We start from the raw sequence: 19650 nt of genomic DNA on the forward strand, positions 1-19650 counted from the left end.
ATTAAGGATCAAAGTGACAAAAGAATTTTCATAACTTCATGTGAAATAGCCTAAATTGAACCAATCACATGAAACTTCAGGAAAACAAACATTGTTTTACCATTGCAAGTACAACCTATTTAAAGTACTGTATATAGTGCAAGGGCAGCATTACTGACACCAGGGCACCCCCTGAGATAATGTTTCCATCATACACTGATGGGTCAAAGCTGTTTTGGCAGCACAACTGGGTATACACACACACACACACACACACACACACACACACACACACACACAAAGGTTGAATAAAGCTGGTTTCTCATAGTGCCCTCAACAGAATGAACTTTGCAAAAAAGTTTACTAAAAGAAGACAATATTGCTCGTGAACAAGGACGATGTTGAACTGAATTGAGAGTGAGGCGGTCAAGAAGGAAAACAGACTCAGATAAATACATTTACTTTTATTGAGATCTTTTTCAACTGGTGAGGGGCAAAATTCTGAAGCTTGAAACCAAAATACACACATAGTGCAGTTTTCCATCAGTCCACTTGGGGTCAAAAGCAGACAGTGGGTTAAATGCAATGATATGTGACACATGATTATTTAAAAAAGGAGTGGAGCTGCCACTGATGCTGCACCAGAGATCAAAATAAATAGCTTCATGTCATTTAATCACTCCAAGATGATAAAAGTAGAACGCATATAAGAACTGATTAAATATAGCAGAAAAGAAAGAAAAAAAAAATCCATGCAATAATCAAAATAGCTTCATTAAACCTCCTAGAACATTATAGAGTGACATGAAATTCTCAAGGTGAAATTAATACTTCACCAAAGTTGTTTTTTTTATTTTTAACAAAAAAGAAACCATGTCCAATACAGCTTTTGGTTTCAACAGCTTGTGACCATGTCAATATGCTCCTATATGTTTCATAGTATCTCCAACAAGTATTTAAAACAACAAGTATTTAAAACAAATATTTCCAACTTGTCAGGTATCAGACTCTCCGATCCAGTCACTAAGTCAAAGCTGAACGTTTGCTTCAGAGAATGCTATGGGAATATCGGCTGTAAAAGTTATTACCCCTGCTACTCTCCCAGTGTTCCACCCCCAAACGCCCACACCAACCCATGCCTCTATTAGGTTGTTAGAAGTCATTAGGGAAACGGGTGACTGGTAAGATACTGGGGCATATTTGCCAGCAGTGGACCAAGAGAAGCTTGGTTAGATGGGAAAAATGGCAAAGCTTCATTGTTTCATATGTGATCAGTAATGTTATGCTGAAACACAAACAACAATAAATAGCTTTTGACGTTTATCAGAGACTTTGAACAAAAGGTTTTTAGTAAATATAATAAAAAAAAAAAATCATTCTTATTTCAAGTTTGCACATATTCCTTTTTGTTTTCTTTTTTTCATTTTAAATCCCAAATATTGCAGCACATCATTGGTTCTTTTTAAACTATTAAAATACAAAGAACACAGAAATAAAACAAACAAAAAACCCTAATGAGATGAAAATCCTACATATGAACTTTTAACTAAACTTTACTACATTTCATGTTTATCACGACTAACATATTTTTTAATTATTTCATAATATCTTTTATTACTGGAGTCCAAGATGAACTTTACATACACAGCAAATATATACAAAACAAATAATGTAAAGTCTCTTTCATAATAATGGACCCTTTGGTAAATCCAGGTGTTGTTTCCCAGTCAGATAATTGAAAAAACAAAAAATATTCCTATGAAATATTAATGCCTTTTGTGTGTGTTTGGGGGCCAAGAAAAGAAGAAAAAACTTCAGGAGCTGACGCTGAGCAGTAAGTAAAGGATGAATGCTGCTGGATACTGGTGTGAATTTGCTACTTGTGAAGGAAGCTATCCAGCAGAGTGGACAAAGCTGGTAAGCTTTTAGGCATTTTGGGTGCATTTTTAAAAAAATCTTAAATGCAATAAAACTTAAAAGCAGAAAAATAAGGGTGAAATCACTACTGCTGTATCTTTGCCACATTAATAAGACCATGAAAAAGAAGGCCACATGAGCATCTTGGTGCCACACGTGTTAAGTTCAACACAACTCTGTTACTCAGTATTTCATAAGGAGGTGTTTAGTTGTAAACCTGTGCCTTAATATTACACATAATTTGCTCTTTTTTGTTGTTTTTTCTTATTTCAATACTTAAAAGAAATACCACGGTTAGCAAAATAATGTGTAAATGCATTTTTCTATGCATATGTGTCCAAGTTCCTATCTAAACATCTGAAAATCCGGTGTTTTAAGTGTATCACATCTATTTGCGTTTCCGCAGAACCAAGTACATGAGGCCACTGATGAGAGTCATGGGGAAGCTGATCCACGCCAGGACAAAGGAGGAGCCATAGGAGCCTTTTTGGAGACTGGGCACATGGAAGCTTGTATGCTCAGCTGTGTAGATGGATGCTGCAATCATCACACATAGAGCTGGAAGAAGTAGAGAGGAAATAATTCAGGAAAAGATAAAACAACAAATACATGCACAGGTAACATCCAGGAACATTATAAGGATTTTAAGACAGTAATTAAACTTCAAACAAAAAGTAATGAAAGTTGTATTGAGCAGATTGATTCTGCCCTTGTTTAACACCTTGATGCTTATTGTTGCAAATTTGCAAGAATACAGGTCTCCCTAAAAAGTCCATCAGAAAGCTGCAGTTAGTCCAGAACATTACAGCCCGAGTCCTCACTGAGACCCAGAGAGTGGATTGGACTCCAGGCTTCAGATCTGTACACTGGCTGGTTTATAAAGCACTGAATGGTTTATGGCCAAAATGCATTCAGGACCTTCTGGTCTGTTATGAACCAACCAGATTCCTCAGGTCAACAGGTTCAAGTCTCTGTTCCCAGAGTCAGAACTAAACATGGAGATGCAGCGTTCAGTTTTTATGCAAACCGTTAATTCATCACACTGTAGCTTTTTTCTTGCATTTTAGCTTAATTCTAGTTTAGAATTTTCTCTGTATTTTATTTCTTTTTTCTTTTTGCTTTTAATGTACTTTTAAATGCTTCCTTTTCACAATGCGGCATTGCTTCACAATGATTTATGTGAAATGTGTCATATTCCTTTGTGCAAAAAATGTGCTATGCAAAAAAAAAACAAAAAAAAAACCTAAGCTTGCAATATTTATGCATTTATCTTATGTAAATTGTTTACGAACCATCCTTCTTGTTATGAATTTATCTGATATTTAACTGTATTTTATTTCATTCAAGTGTAGTCTAGCATTAAGGAGCTAATATCAGTTGGTGTTGCATTATACACCTTTGGAAAGGTTTTAAGTGGTGCCTGTCCATGGCCCTCTTGGGGAGAGGATGCGGCTCTTGCTCGCACCCACTTGGTGATTTTAGATGGCAGCCTCAGCTAGCAGGGCAACAGGTCAATGGCAGTATCCACAAAGGGAAAGATCTTAAACTCAACCGTTTGAGCACACGTTTGCCAAGAAGTAGAGCAAACAAATGAGATGTGACCAAATTTTCCCATTTTTGAGAAACATACACAGCTTATGGGGACACATATGACAGTTAGAAAAACCTTTAGAAAGGGAATTTACATAATATGGGTCCTTTAATTATGTGATTGTCATGCTCATTGAATGTTAGAGGTACTCTGTGGTCATACCTGGTAATGTACGTGTAAATGTAAGTGTAAGTGTGTGTTTTGTTTTGTCTTTACATACAGGCCAACAGCTGGATAATAGCTGTAAAAATAAATCTCTCTCCCTGCTTGATCCTGAAGAGCTGAAGGAGGAAAACAAAGAAGCTGACGCTACATAAAATGGTGGCCAGGATCATAGTAGCCTGGACTGCCTGCAGATACGCTGAGAAAGAGAGAAGAAAAGGAGGTTTATACACAAAACACACCTCTAACACATGTTGGTGACACAGAATTACAGCAAAAACTTACCTGCATCAGCAGTGTGGCTGTTCTCTATTTGGTAACAGGTGGAGTTACAAGAGTACCACAAGTCAGAGTAAATTACATCACGTCCAGTTGGCGACACCATCCACCATGCCTTTATATCAGGAGGGGAGGGGGTGAGGTGTGGGGACACATGGATGGGTTTAACATGTGACCTGGACTACCATACTGTTCTAAAACTGTTCATTTTGTGTGTGTACTTACATTGTGAATAGTAGCAACGAAGAGTATGATGGCTGCAGCCATATGAAAAAGGATGATGAGGGCTAAGATGATCAACATGGCTCCCCTTCAGTGAGACCCTCAATGGACTAAACAACTTGCAGGCTGATTCACTGACACCCCTACTAGCAGTCGGTGAACTTGCAGATGTATGTTGCTGCTTCGGTTGGGACGGTTTCCGAGTGTTTATGCAGGCCGTCAGACAGGTGAGGCGGCAAGCTGATAGTTAAGACCGGATGAAGGTGTCTCAGATGAAAAAAATCTGCAGGGAGCAACAAATTTGTTAGAATTTAATAACAAAAACAAGCACATGAAAGATAAATGGCTTCGCTATCTGGTCATCATAAGTGCAGGTGTAGTATGCAGAAACGTGAATATACAGTATGTACCAACAACTTGCAAGAAACTGTATAAAAGATTGTTGTGAGTCAACTTTAGACTGAGGTGAAGAAAATACCTTAAAGGCAATTCAAGCAGAGTGTATAGTACTTATACAGTAACTACTGCTACATCTGGAGCCAGTTACCAACATACAGCATTTCCAAACAACCGAAAAAAATGCAGGTTTAATGAAACAGAAATATTTGTTGCCTCAAAGTCTCCCCTCAAATTATAGAAAATGTGCTTGTTGTGGCTGTATTTAAGCCAATGTGTGAGGGAGTGTGTGTACATGTATATACACATTTATACTATGTGGGAGTGTGGTGTTTACTCTGCAGAAATTGGAGGCCTTAATCTAGACTAAGACTTGTTGATGGAGGTTGAGATGTGTAAAGTCTTGCACTGGACCAGTCCAGGAATAGTATATTATTTTACATTCCCAAGGAATGTTGTTAGTAGATTTTTATAAAGTTTGCATACTTTCAATGAAGCAAGGGCACACAAAATACCAGCTTGTGACGTGATCTTAGAATCTGTATCATTATGATACAAATGAAATGAGCAGCTGTTTTTAGCTACGGAAAACACTGTTGACAGTTATAACAGATGTGTGTGTGTGCGTGTGTGTGTGCACCTCTGCTGAAGACCTGATCGTCTGTCTAGATAGGGATTTTGTTGTGCATTTCTCTTTCTGAACAAGCAGTTACAGTGCAGATGCAGAGTTTTCAGGCTGTACAGTATTACTGTATCTCTGGGTATGTAGAAATACATGTGGTATTTTTGATACTGTAGGATTTTTAGATATGAATATTTTAACATATCCATATAGGATACTTATTTAATTTCAGGTAATGATCTTTGAATAAAATACACAAATTAAAATGAGAAAAAAATAAAATAAAATTGGGTTCTCAGTCACAACTAAGAACAGAAGCAGGGGAGGCAGCAGGTCATAATGCAGGAGAATAAACTGAGGCAAAATTTCTGCAAGGTTAAAGGGTATCAAAAATAGGATTTTTTCCCCTTCCCTTGTTAAATGGCAAATATTAATCATTGAGAAAGCAAAAAAAAAAAAAAATTTGGATTGTTTTGTGGCACAATTAAATAAAAAAAACAACAGAAAGTCAAATTGACAAAATTATTTTTGTTAAAAAAAATAATTTTGTTAAAATACACCACAGAACTCTTTTGATTCCTATTTTTGTTGCTTGTGTCTGAAATGAAAGAGCATCCAAAAAGCTATGAAAACAAATATATATTTAAATTGTTGAAGAACTTCCACTATACTTCCCAGATCTGGCTGCAGATAGCCAAAGGCTTTTTGCAATGATAGAGGCGATTCTTTATGAAGAGGCACATGAACTTTTCTGAACAATAAAACCAAACCATCTGATTCAATTACTTTAAAATTGGACTTTCTGGCCACAACTTCCAATGGTATTAGAAAAATCCCGCATGAAGCAAGCATTCCCTCCTGAACACCATTCCCAAACATGATGACGGCAGTTTTATCCTGCAGGGACATTTTCTGATATGAATACTGGAAGATTGATCAGGACACAGAAAAAAAGATCGAACAGAAAACGAGAGGCATCTGTGAGTAAAAAGCCTTTTCAGATCACAAGCTAGATCATAGGTTGACATTTAACAAGATAATGAATTTACTTGGTTTTTCTATGTGTGTATGCTCATCCGGAAACCCATGCGGTTGTTAATCAGTAAAGATTTCATGAAGATATCAAGTATTCTTTCAATATAACTCAAAAAAGCCTCCAAAGCCTCCAAAATGTATCTTTTAAATATACCCTCTATTACAGGAGAGCTTTAATGACTTTTTAAAACCTAATTTGAGTTCAGATTAAAGGCAGAATCTGTTCTTTGTTTGGCTTCACACATCAATCTCACTCTAACCATCTTTAGGGGAATCACGCACAAAAAACTACTCATACAGCCTACACACGATGATTCTGAATTCAGGAACAGCCTCTCATCAGCACTTTAAAAGTTGAGGAGACAGACACACACACACACACACAGCCAGACAGCAGAGGAATTAGCCTTGTCTGCCAAAATGGAGTCACAGTAAAAACAGCCTCTCCCCGCCAACAGGAAGCAGGCCACCGTTTTTGTGTGCAAGCATGTGGCGGTGGGATGTGCCAGAGGATCGGTCCTTCCTGTCTGAGCTGGGGGAAGGGGGGAGGGAGGACAAGGGGCTAAAATGTAAAAAAAAAAAAAAGGAAGTGTGAAAACACACACATAAGTGTATGGATAGTAGGGTTCACTTTCAAACAAGAACATAAATAGTTGTGGCTTCTCTAACCAAAAGGTCTGAATAGTTATTCTCCAAAGGCAAACTAAAGTAAAAAAATGATGCATAATGAAATTCCAAACAATGAACTGGTCACACATATTTCAATTTACTCTTGTTGCTTGTGAAAATGCTCGGACATACAGTATGTAGCTGCAGTAATAAACAGAATGAGTGACAGGTCTGGAGGGAAATGTGAGGTACACTTACTTTTAGGCCTGGCAGCAACTTTCTAGTGTTTTTACAATTTGGCTTTTGCCTCCTCAGTCCTGAATATTCCCAGACAATCATAGAGAACTTTTTATAATAAAGTAACAAGTAATAAAAGACTTAAAGTCAAGGTTAATCTTTATCACCCTGGAAACAGTAGTTTAATTCACTACATCAATTGCAGAGCGCCTCCTGCAACTGAGTGTAATCTGACCTGCAAGAGCATTCTTTGGAACGGCAAATAACCTCCTGGACACGTACATCCATGCATACTTAACAACCATACACACACACACACACATGCACACACCCTCAATATACAGCTGAATCTTCTGTAGCTGCCATCTCATCTCAGAGGAGAGGGGGAGGAAAGAAAGGAGGAGCAAGGGGAAAAGGGAGGTGACAGAGAGGGAAGGAAGGGAGCCCCATTGGAGGGAAATGGAGGGAAGAGAGAAAAACAAAAACATGAGTGTAAATGCATACACACAAACACACACTCACATATTTGTGGTCTACCAAGGAACTCACAAAGAAAAAAACAAAAGCTGAATAAAAGAGGTTCTCACAGCTCATATGATTAAAGAAAGCTACCCCCCCCCCCCATAGATAACAGACTTAAAAGACTGGCAATGACAAGGTACTTTTTTGTGTATTTCATTTGTAAAAACGTCCAGTCATCTGACTGTCCAGCCTTTAATTATGGAAAAAGAGAGACGTTTAGCAAAAACTGCAATCATGCTCTTTTTCTTTTCCATCTTTCACTTTCATGTGGCACCATAATGCTTTGCTATGTATCCGTTACTCTGGTTTTACTGAGCAAACGTAACAGTGTTACCCTCTTTAACATGAATAATGGCAAACATGACTGATTGCCACTGAGAAATGCTAAATCGACAAATACTCACGTCTTAACACTCCAAAACATGTACTCTTATAGAGGTCTGAATCTGTAATGGTGAAAGAGACCTAAAAGTAGTCCTGTCAGACACCAAGCAACAGCGCTTAGCCTTACGCATGCTGAATACATTAGTCCTGCAACTCTGGTATGAATAAAATTGATATTTCACGGATCTTCATGCCTTATCTATCATAACAGGTCTCGCATACTCACACACAACGGAGTATTTCTTCAGCTGTGGTGTGTCAATCAGAAGAAAAAGCAGCTACAGTCCTCACTTGAGTTTGCCAAGTCTGTGTCCATCACTGAGGTCATTAATGAAGCGATCTGGACTACGAAGAACTGATGTTCAAAAACGAGACAAGTTCACTGCTGCCATAGAAAGAGGAAAACTGTAACCTAGAGTCGCTGTGAAAAGCAGGTTTTTGGAGACTAAAATCTTTTTTCCTCTGAGTCTGATGTTTTTAGAGCTATTCAAAGAGAGTTTATATCTGGTTTCAGTGGCTTTAGATTTATGAGTCCAACTCTGCACATAAAAATGACCATGGAAAGTCTGAAGCTGGAGAAAAGGAAACCCAAAAAATGAAGCAGTGTTTTATAATGCAAGTCACTTGACTGTAAGCACATTATACTGCATGTCGTTTGTACGAGATGAGACTGTTCCCTTTGCGTTTGACTTTTGGGAAACTGGCACACACTTGAAGAAATTGTATAAAAAGAAAATGGAGGAGTAGAAAACTCCAGCACCTTCCCTGCCCTGACGCATGCAACACATACACTGGCTATCAAGCACAAATGCAGCCATTCCTCCTCTCCACTCAGCCTTATAATGGGAGACTGGGGGGACTCTCTGTTTGAGTGCAACTGTGTGTGTGTGTGTGTGTGTGTGCATTTCGGCTGATTCCCTTGCCTGGTGGAAAATGCTGACTTTTTATGGCCTTTTCTTTTTTTTTTTTTTTTTTTTTAGTCTTTCATAAAACACAAAGCCACAGACTTAACTGGGCCTCTGAATCTAGCCCTGTCTCTCTCAATGTCCCACTCTCCCAGACTCTGTCTTTTTCACTCTGCCTTTGGCCATGGAAAATACGATTAAGACAGAGAAACGTCAGGAAGACTTCCACCAGAGCTTTCTGGCCCCTCAACCACCTTTAGCCTGTAAATCTCCTTCAGATTTACTACTAACGGATGCTTATATGGTTAATGTTTGTTTTGCATAAATCCATATCATAAATTCAGTTGGATGGAAGTTACAACATATGCTGCCTTTGGTTTCTTCATCTAAACACTGGATATGAATGAATGTAACATAGGAAAATGATTTATTACTGCAGTTATAATGAATGAAATTTAACAAAATTTGATTGTAGCGAAGTGCTTTGTTTCCAGAATTGGCAGTATGATCAAACAATTGAATTGTGCCATCTGCTGTAGGTAAAATAAACTAAGTGTTCTAATAAACTGATCTAGAAGAAAAGACATAGTTTTACTTCTTCAGTGTTATTGAAAAGTTTAAATACTTTACTAGGAAGCAATATTTGCCTTATATAAAACAGAAAACCTTGCATCTCTTAATGATATCCATTTGATGACACCAAATGGAACAGAAATGCAGCAGAGTGTTTGTGCACTATGGATGTAAGCTGCTGTTAAAGCATCTCTCTGTTATGTGTGTCCAAAAATCTTCCATTTGGAATAACTTAAACCCTGTACAGACATACGCTGGTCATTTTTTTCTGTGTGTTTTACATCTATTGTTCACATTTTGAGCATTGAACTGAACGTATTGGGAAACGTCTTCCAAAGTGCGAAGTTTCACTGATTTCAACTGGAACATTTATGAGTGGACTGAAAAACCAGGGTTTGCAACGTCACATTAGCAGCAGCACTCCCTATAAATTACCATCACAAGTATGCATTAATCTCCCTGCAGTACCATTTAAAAGTTTGGACAAAATTTTGTCCTACCTTTTCACTGGTACTGTACCACACAGCAACAGACTTAGCCAAGACAGCAATCATGCTAACCTTCCTAACAGGACTAAATGTGCACTTCACCAACCACCTATACTGGGGAATGGAAGTTTTAAGATGTATTATGGATAAAACTACACTCAGCATCACTATACCCAGCAGAAACATATCTTGCTTTTGAACCAGATTTGGTCTGATCTTGGTTGGCAGAACTACTTTTATAATGAGGTGGTTTTCCCGTGAATGACAAGACATGCTTTGTATTTTCTGGACTTTGCTGTTGCATAGGATCAAGCTGCTTTGCATGGGGACTGAAGGGCAGAAAACTGTTAGATTATTCATCAGTCCTGTCAAAAAGAGCAGCAACATACTTCTCACTACCTATACCCAGAAAATGCCTATGCCTGGCATGTGTGTATACCAAGACAGACAGAGCATGCCCTCGGTTGGCCTGTTGCTGTAGCAGGAGATAAAACATTTTAGTTCTGTTGTTTTGTCTACAAACTCAGGGTAGTGAATGAGGGAGCTTCATAATTTACTTCTGTAATTGAAGTCCGTAACCCCTGTAAAATTTAAGGCTTCATTTCATGACACCCACAACATTTATTTCAGCAAAACTAGACAGCAAGTATTTCCAACATCCTTGTAACTATGTCAAATCTGTTATTTTATTCTTGTGTTACAGCCTATTGATATGAAAGTTATCAACAATTAATCAAAGCAAAGGAAATATCTTTTTAAAAAATAACAGCTTGTAAAACCTATTTTCCAAAGGAAGCCAGTTAAAGGAAGACCATAAACCAAATGTAGCACAAAGAGGTAACTTATAAGACCACACTACAGACTTAAATACATCTCTCTAACAGTTTACTGAAAACCTAAACTTGGATCAAAATGAACCAAATGAACAGAAAACAGTGATAGTCTTGTAGATATTACGTCAAGTAGCTTCTTACCTGATGTATACAAACTGAGATACTCGAAGGGTCATGTAAGAGGCACCTGGTGTAACTTCAGAATTACACATAATGTCAAGATTTCTTTGGGTATCAGAACCCTTCATTTTTACATGTGTATTTATGAGAACTTTGTAGATAAGAACTGCCTGCTTGTATCCTCTAAAATAAAAAAGGATGACTAATAAAGCGATTATGCAACAGCCACAAAACCTTGTTATTTGGGCCAGCACTTAGCTGCTTGTGAGGATGTGACCAGACAATGGGCTACATTTGTGAAACAAATACTAGAGCTGCAAGAATAAGGTAGGTTTTGAAATGAATTATTTACTTTGGACACATGTGGCCAATACACAAAGTATAGAAGATATAATCTGCTGTGATCATCTGTTAACGTTAGTGACAGAATAATAAACAAGTTAGGTAATCATTGTTAAGGACTTTATATCTGAGTTTTTCAGGTTAATTGATTGGACACATTCCTTTTATTCTTGTGTGTTTGTTTCTGCATATTCATTATTTTCCTTGACACTTATGTCAGTGGTGGAGGTTTGTTCAGCACCAGGAGAGACTAAAGCAGACATTAAGGGCTACAACCGCTGCAAAGGAACGTAAAAGAAATGCACACACAATTGCACAGAACTGTCCTCCTGCTGTGTTTAAAGACTTCCCTCTGACACAAGAATTCTTTCAAGTCGGTCTCTAACGTGGCTTTTATGTGTGTGTGTCTTTTCTCATACATTCCTTATGACAGTGCTGAGTAATGACTTCCACATGGCAAAGTGAGGTTGGCTCGCAACACAGAGAGGTGAAAAGATCTCCACTTACATCCCCATTCACATCTGTTTATCATTCCTCCGTTGTCTACCTTCCCTCTTCTTCTCTTTTATCTTCCTGTCTGTGCTATGTAAAAATTCACACTTAAACCTTGGCATCCTATCATCTCCTTTCTACTACCCCACACCTCTTTTTCCTGTCCCATTAAGACTGGTCGTCTGTTTTGTGCTACAAAACATGACAGCAAATGGGGCAGTATTTTAAGTTATTTTATATCAGATAAACAATTATCACATCCTAGGATCAAACTTTAATAATATGTATTTATATGTATTAAACTCCAAAACATCCTGCACCATGAGGAGCTCTGCTGTAGTTGGATTTAAATACCATCTGTTTTGATAGTAAAATTAGGATTTAGCTATCATGAAGTTACCATAAGCATCTTCTGTGAATTTATTTAACTGTTTATGCATTGCTCAACGCATTTCTTCACATGCTTGACGGTCAAAAGTCCTGAACTATACCTTACTGATTTACGGTTGACTTCCAAGGAATCACACTTTCTGATAATCTTTTAAAGTGAGAATAGTACTGTCCTTGACTGTCCTTCAGTTGATTTGATTTGATTATTGTTTGTTTGTTGTGCCAAGCCTCCTAACAGAGACCCATTGATCATTAAAGAATTAAAGAGAGAAGAAATGAATGACCAAAGGCACCTAACTCAAGTATGACCAAGTGTTGTGTCTCAACATAACAGAGAAGTTTGCTAAGAAGCAAATGGAAATGATATCTTTGAGTAGTTTGTTACCAGCAGCTTATCAAAGACATTGGTTCCTATTTATGTTTTAGGTAGAGCTATGAAAAATACCAAAGATAACACAGTTTCTCATATTCAAATAGTATTTTTGAATCAACAAGATGACTCACAATAAACTCGACAAGCTGTGAGGTGTGTTCTTGAATACTTTAAGGAAACAAGTCAAGAGAGAAAAAAGAAACAATCCAGCAAAGACAGGACCTGACAGATGTATCTGGACCTTTAGTGTATTGACTGTTTACTAAAGCCTCATCAGAAATGGTATTTATGACCATTTATGACCATTTTTGATGAAAGGAAACAGGGGGGAAAGCTGAAGTAGGCCAAGTGACACAAGTCCTGAGCTAAATCCTCCAAGTGCCCAGACCTCAACATCGCTGAAGCAGTGTGGAATTATTGTGACATTAAATGGAACAAATGGGAGCAAACATCCAAAGAAGAGCTCTGGTGATCCTAAAAATGATCATAAATACAATTTTCACTTTGAACTTTTATTCCAAACACACAACCAGTGTTACATTATACAACACTGGTGGTGGATTACATGTTTATGTTAAGCATCAATCATAAAGAATATTGCCATTTCTTCATTCTCTTCTGAATCTCTGTTCCAACAAGGATTGTACTGAACCTTTCATGACCGCATGCTCAGAGTGCAAACCGGTTTCCAAAAGACTCCTAAGTGATTATAACTTATTGTTACTTTTTTTTTTTTTTTAAAATAAAAGAGCATATGTGACTTTGCATAGATGCCACTGCCAATTAAACTGCACACTAAACACTGCTCAATGACTATTTCTGGTTTTTAACCACAAGAGGGGGCAAAAAACAAACATTGAAACATAGAAACATTGACCAACTGCCACATCAAAAAATACACTCAAATAAGTTGACTTTCATAAACACACTTAAATAGTTCTTAATAAAACAAGAATATTCTATGTATTCTACTCAAATATTAAGGCATTTGACGTTTAAAATTGCCATAACTTGTGTCTAATGAAAAAATACAATCATAAAAAAAAAACAACTAAAAAAGTATAAACTTATCCAAAATGCAACACACACACAAACACATTTCCATATATAAAATATCTTTCTCATCTTTCACAGCTTACCAAACATTCATTCTGTGCTCTAACCCAAAAGGGTTAAAACATTTAATTAAAACACACTTTAACACACACTTCTGGTTGACAACGCCCCTTTCATTCCCATCGGCTGAACTGGAGTCTGGCTGACGAGCTGTGTTAAAAATTTCGGGGGACAAAACATCTCCACATTTATTATAACTGCGCTTAAAAAATTGAAAAAAAAAAAAATCCTCACTAAGAAAAGTTTTCACACAAATGTACACAAAGAAGGTGAAAGAAAACTAGAATTAGGGGCTTGGATTTATTTCCAACAGCAGTGGACCATGTAAAAACACCGCATGTCTCCGTTAATGTTTCAGGAATCGCACACAGAAATGTCCTTTCAGCATTTTAAAGCTAAATAAACCACAATTAAAAAGTTGAACTGACTCACCGAGGTTGAACCAAATCTGCCTTCAGCTTCAGGTGCAAAACAAAGACATAGGTTGTAAAAAAAAAAAAAAAAGAATATTTATCACAAGGAACAGTTTTCTAAGCTTACACACACTGGAACGCTAACTTGGAAAAAAGAGAGAGAGGGAGTGATAGAGCGAGAGTGAGAAAGAGTCAAATGTGCACGCTCTCTCTGGCCCGGCTGCCGCGAGCGCGTGTGGGAGGGCTTGAGACCAGACCTGGGAGCTGGGTGTGGGTTTGTATCCGGCGTGCTTTGAGGTGAACGTGTGTGTAATGTGTAGAGGGTTTTACTCTGTTGTGGGGACTAAACTGACAGACTCAGGATGAGAAAATAAAAGTTAGAGAAAGTTAACACAAAAAGTAGGACAATTTATTTTGATTATTTCCCCCTTAAATGATACCAACTGGTGTTGTTTTATACCAATCCCATCCAATCCAACTTTATTTATAAAGCACTTTTAAAACAACGCTGTTGATCAAATGGTACACAATTCTCAGCACAACAACCAATAACATTATACCAAAGAATAAAATAATATGTTCCAAAAACAATAAAATTACCAGTACCAGTAACACACAATAGAACAATGAAACAAGATGGGTGGCTGTGGCGCAGGAGGAAGAGCAGTTGTCTTTCAACTTGAAAGATGGGGGATTGATTCCAGGCTTCCCCTGACTGTGTGCCAAAGTGCTCTTGGACAAGTCAGTGAACCTGAAGTTGCCCCCTGATGTGCCTATCTAGGTACATATGTATGTTGCTTTGGATAAAAGTGTCTGCCAAATGACTGTAGAAAAATAACCCCAGACAATATGCTAAAATCCCTTGTAATACTTGGTATTTTTGCTGATTTTGACTTATACTTTGAAGTTAGATTGACCGATTGAAACTAATTCTGCGTTTGTTTTGATTTGGAAATTGGAAGTTGGAACTGGGAATGATGACATAACTGTGTTGAGAGTGTTCAAGTTGACAAAGTTGGAAAACTAGTTTTCCTCTCTCTAGGGCTGAAGTTGCTGAGGTGGTTAAAAAGCTCCTCGGTGGCAAGGCCTCAGGAGTGGATTAGGTCTGCCCGGAGTTTCTTAAGGCCCTGGATGCTGTGGGGCTGTCCGGATGACACGCTTCGGAAGCATTGCGTGGACATCAGACAGTCCTCTGGACTGGCAGGGACCGGGGCGTGTGGTCAAACTACTAAGCGATTACATTCGTCAGCCTCCTCGGTAAGGTCTTTTCAGGAATCCTGGAGAGAAGAATTTGTCGGATAGTTAAATTCCGGATTAAGGATGAGCAGTGTTGTTTTCATCCTGAGCCCCCCCCCCAAACTCCCATGACCCCCCCCCCCCCAGACCCACTTCAGGGTCTGGGGGGGGGGGGGGGTCATGGGAGTTTGCCCAACTTTCATGTGTTTTGTGGACTAGGAGAAAGCATTTGACCATGTCCTCTGGGGACTCCTGTGGGTGGTGGTCCCAGAGTATGGAGTACCAGACCACCTTTCATGGGCTGTCTGATCCCTAAACAATGGGTGTCAAGTTTTGGTCTGCATTGTAACAGTAAATCAGATTAGTTTCCAGTGAGAGTTGGACTCCGCCAATGGTCCTGTTGGCTTCACCTGATTGTGATCTCCAGCTTTTGCTTGAGTGATTTGCATCTCAGTGTGGACCTGCCGCTGCAGCGGCGGGCAGGTACATGCTCTAGTGCCTGGTTGAGACCCTGGGACTTGGGGAGTGGGGGGTGTTTGATAGTGTGGATGGGATGTGTGTGTGTGTGGAGGGGTGTGTGTAAGGGGTGTGTGTTGAGGACTGGTGGCGGTACATAGGTGTGTGGATGTGTGTGGGTAGGGAAGTGTGATGATGCGTGTGTGGGGGGGAGTGGCGGTGGTGCATTTATACGGGTGTGCGTGGGTGTGTGTGTGTGGGGGGGGCGTTGTGGTGTCTGGGGGGGGGGGGGTAGTGCCGTGTGTGGGGGGGAGTGGGGTGATGCGTGTATGTGGGGAGTGGCGGTGGTGCATGTATACGTGTGTGTGTGTGTGTGTGTGTGTGTGTGTGTGTGTGTGTGTGAGGGGGGGTGTCTGTGTGTGTGTGGGGGGGGGGGCGATGGGGCAGGGGTGTATGTATGGGGGAGTGGGTGGTGCATGTGTGTGGTGGGTTGGTGGATAAGTGTAGATGTGAAGGATGGGGGTTGGGGAGATTTGGATGTGACGTGGGGGTCAGGAGGATGGTTTTGAGGGTGGGCTGAATGTGTGGTTGGGTGGATCTGTATGTGTCGGGATGTGTGTGTGTGTGTGGCTGTAGGTGTGTGTGCTGAGACAGTGGCGGATGTGCGTGAAAGTGCCGATGTGTGGACAAGGGGGGACTTCATGTCCCCAGGTGGGGGTGTCCTCTGTGAGTGAGGGGGCGGTGGACAATCGGTCTGGGATTCCCCTTCTGCCGCCCCTCCTCTTCTTTGTCCTCATGCCCCCCTTCTGCATGTGGTGAGTTGGTCCCCTCTTGGGTCGGTGATGACTCTCTGGTTAGAGTCGCTGAAGGCTCTGGTTACGGGGATGGCTGCCCCTGGCTTGTCCTGGTCCTTGGGAGGCCCTGGGAGTGGGGTGCATGCCTAGTGCCGCGGGCGGCTCACTTTCTGGAGGAAAGTGAGCTTTCCTCCAGACTTAAATCCCTCGACCCCTCTTCATTCCCGCTCCCCTTCACACACAGGCAGGGTATTGGGAGGTGTGCACGTGGCGCTGGGTGGTGAGAAAGGCCATCAAGGTGGTCTTGATCGCTGCACCCAGCCTCGGCTCACCTCCCAGTTTTAATTACACTTAGACATCAAAACACCAAAACACTGACGACTCACATGATTAGGGGGAAGAGCATGTGGTGTATGGTGGGCGGGGCTGCTTAGGTGGTCCCTCTCCCAACACCGCGTGGCACTTCCCTCAATTTTAATTGCAACTAATACATACTTCACAATCAGTCATAAGCGGGGGGGGGGGGGGGGGGGGGGGGCGGGGGCGATAGGGTCCTCTCATGCCCCTATTCGGGGCTTTACTGGGGGAGGGTACAGGTGGGGGAAGAGTGCCATCCATTAGACCTAAGTCTGGGCTGGCCTGGCTGTAGGAGGGTTGACGCCGGCCCTGGGGGGGGGTGCTGGGTCAGCTGCATCTGTGGAGTGGTGGGGGGGACGCTGGGAGTGGTGGGCGGTAATTATGGGGGCCCTGATCGGGGCCATCCTGTCCTCTGCCCCCTCTGGGACATCTCACATGGGACATGATGGAGGGGTGAGGTGAGGATGTGTGGGAGTGGGTGTATGGGGTTACAGATGGATGGTGCGGTGGGGGGGTGGGGGGGGATTAGGGTTGGGGATATAGGTGGGTAGGGGGGTGAGGGGATAGGGATGTGTGCGGATGAGTAGATGTGTGTGTGTGTGTGTGTGTGTGTGTGTGTGTGGAGGGGTATGGTGGTGGGTGGGTTGTATGTAATGGGGTGTGCCTGTGTTGGAGGAGTGAGGGTGTGTGTGTGTGTGTGTGTGTGTGTGTGTGGGGGGGGGGGGGGGGGGGGGGGGGGGGTATATGCGGAATGGGATGTGTGAGTGAGGGTGAAGTTTGGAGGGGGGGCTGTGGGTGGTGGAGGGGTGTTTGGTGGGGCATGTGTGGTTGGGTAGAAGTAGAGGGATGGGGTGGCGGGGTGTGAGTGTGTGTGGGGGCGGGGTCGGTTGGGGTTTGTGTGACTTGGTATGGGTGAGTGAGTAGAGGTGGGGTGGGGTTGTGTATGTGATGGGAGATGTGTGTGGATTGCGGAGGGGTGTGTGGATGGGGGCTGAGAGGGGAGTGCGTGTTGGGGGAGGGAGGGTATGTGTGTATATGTGTGTGTGGTTTGGTGGTGGGGGGGTGGTGTCCTGTACCCGGGGAGCGCAGCTGGCGCACTGGGGTGCAACCTGGCTGCCGCTATGTGGCGGTCTGGGGATCCTGGTCCTCCGTCGGTGTGGGCTGTGCCCTCTGCCTGCGGGGGCGGGGGGCTGCTCTCGGGCTCTTGGGACCCTGAGGCCTGCGCTCTGTCTGCCCTGGGTGGCCGGTGCCCGGCAGGATCGGCCCTTGCCGGCCTGGGCCTGCTGGGGCCTGTTCCCCCTGACTGCGGGGGACTCTGGTTGGGGACCTACTTTGCCACCTCCTGGGCGGATGCATGGCTGGCTCCGGAGTGGGGTGGTTGGGGTCTGTGCCTGGGGGTGACTGTCGGTTACCCAGGTATCTGGGTTCTCCTGGCCTGCCTCTAGCCCTGGGCGGGCAGGGTCACATTGGCATGATCACTCTTCTCTGAACACGTTCCACTCTAAATGTTCTGCATGAATGTATATATATATATATATGTACATACATATATATATATATATATGTATGTATGTATGTATGTGTGTGTGTATGTATATATGTATATATATACTGTATGTGCGAGTGTATATACATATATATGTAGGTGGGTATGTATGTGCATATACGTGTATGCATTGATCTCTTTTTGTTTTTATGTTCTCTTTTCTGTTCTCTTTCTGCCCCTTTTCTGTCCTTTCCGGTCAGGTCCAGCAGCATAAACTCTGCAATACAAACTATTATCCAAAGCAAATAGAAGAATAAAATAAGAATCAAGAAATACAAGGGGATCATTGGCAAAATAAATTTGCTGAGCAGAACACAGCATCCAGAACATCAGTCTGCTTGCTTAAATGCTGGACAAGACAAAAAAAAAAAAAAAAAAAGAAGATGGACACTGCAGAGCGGCCAGGTTCTCATTAGTCGCGTCAAGTGCTAAAGAATCAAAAACAAAAAGTAAAAACAAAAAGACAAAAAACCACCAGCTACCCAGGTGAGAAAAAGAAATGAAGAAAAGAAAAAGACAAATGATAAAGGTGTGCACCATTCCATCATACCATCTCTTTGAGTATTATGCAAACAGTGAAACAGACGGCCTAATATGTAGTTTGTTTATTAACCTCTTAATAGCAACAAAAAGTAGCAATGTTAGCTATGTTACTATTTTTCATTAAGCCTTGTTGAAGGCAGTGTACGAGAAAAAAATATTGGCTTTATTTTACTACCTCCACCATAACTAATTTACATTAAAACTTTTAATTTATAAACTAATTTAAAAGGAATGAAAGTTTTAAGATGTGTTATAGAGTAAACCGCTGGATAAAACTGCACTCAGCATCACCAAACCCAGCAGAAACATATCTGGCTTTTGATGCTTTGGTCTTTACCTTTCTGTATGCTAACATCTAATGTACGTTAACATTTTGGGGTGCAAAAGGAGGTATTTACCCAGATTGTAAAACAAGGACCACAACTGCCCATGAGTGTTGTTTCTAACAAGTGTTCAACCGGGTTTAGGTGTGGATTCACAGAAGGTAATACAATCTTCTATACTCCCATATTCTGGAGGTACTCAACGATGATCCTGACTCTGTATGAGTGAGTATTGTCAACCTGGAAGGCAAAGTTGGGTGCCAGATCGTGGAGGTAAGGGATCACCAGTTACTCCAGGATCTCATTCCAATATGTCTATCTGTGAAGCTGTTTGTCCAACAATGAAACGCCAATCGGTTGCCAGTATTGTGACTGATGAACACCTGGCAGCACTT

At 41.1% G+C, this 19650-nt stretch overlaps 1 protein-coding gene across 1 annotated transcript; it reads right to left on the bottom strand.

Moving 5' to 3' along the window:
- Positions 1 to 473: 473 nt before the first annotated feature.
- Positions 474 to 14199, bottom strand: emp2 (epithelial membrane protein 2). The gene is made up of 5 exons (XM_079252738.1): positions 14020 to 14199; positions 4154 to 4433; positions 3935 to 4043; positions 3708 to 3848; positions 474 to 2454 (listed from the first exon to the last, which is right to left on the bottom strand). The coding sequence occupies exons 2-5, from the start codon at positions 4229 to 4231 to the stop codon at positions 2285 to 2287; spliced, it is 498 nt and encodes a 165-aa protein (XP_079108864.1). The 5' UTR covers positions 4232 to 4433; positions 14020 to 14199; the 3' UTR covers positions 474 to 2284.
- Between the last annotated feature and the right edge of the window lie 5451 nt (positions 14200 to 19650).

The sequence above is a fragment of the Telmatherina bonti genome (genome assembly GCF_933228915.1).
Source record: "Telmatherina bonti genome assembly, chromosome: 14".
NCBI lineage: Eukaryota > Metazoa > Chordata > Actinopteri > Atheriniformes > Telmatherinidae > Telmatherina > Telmatherina bonti.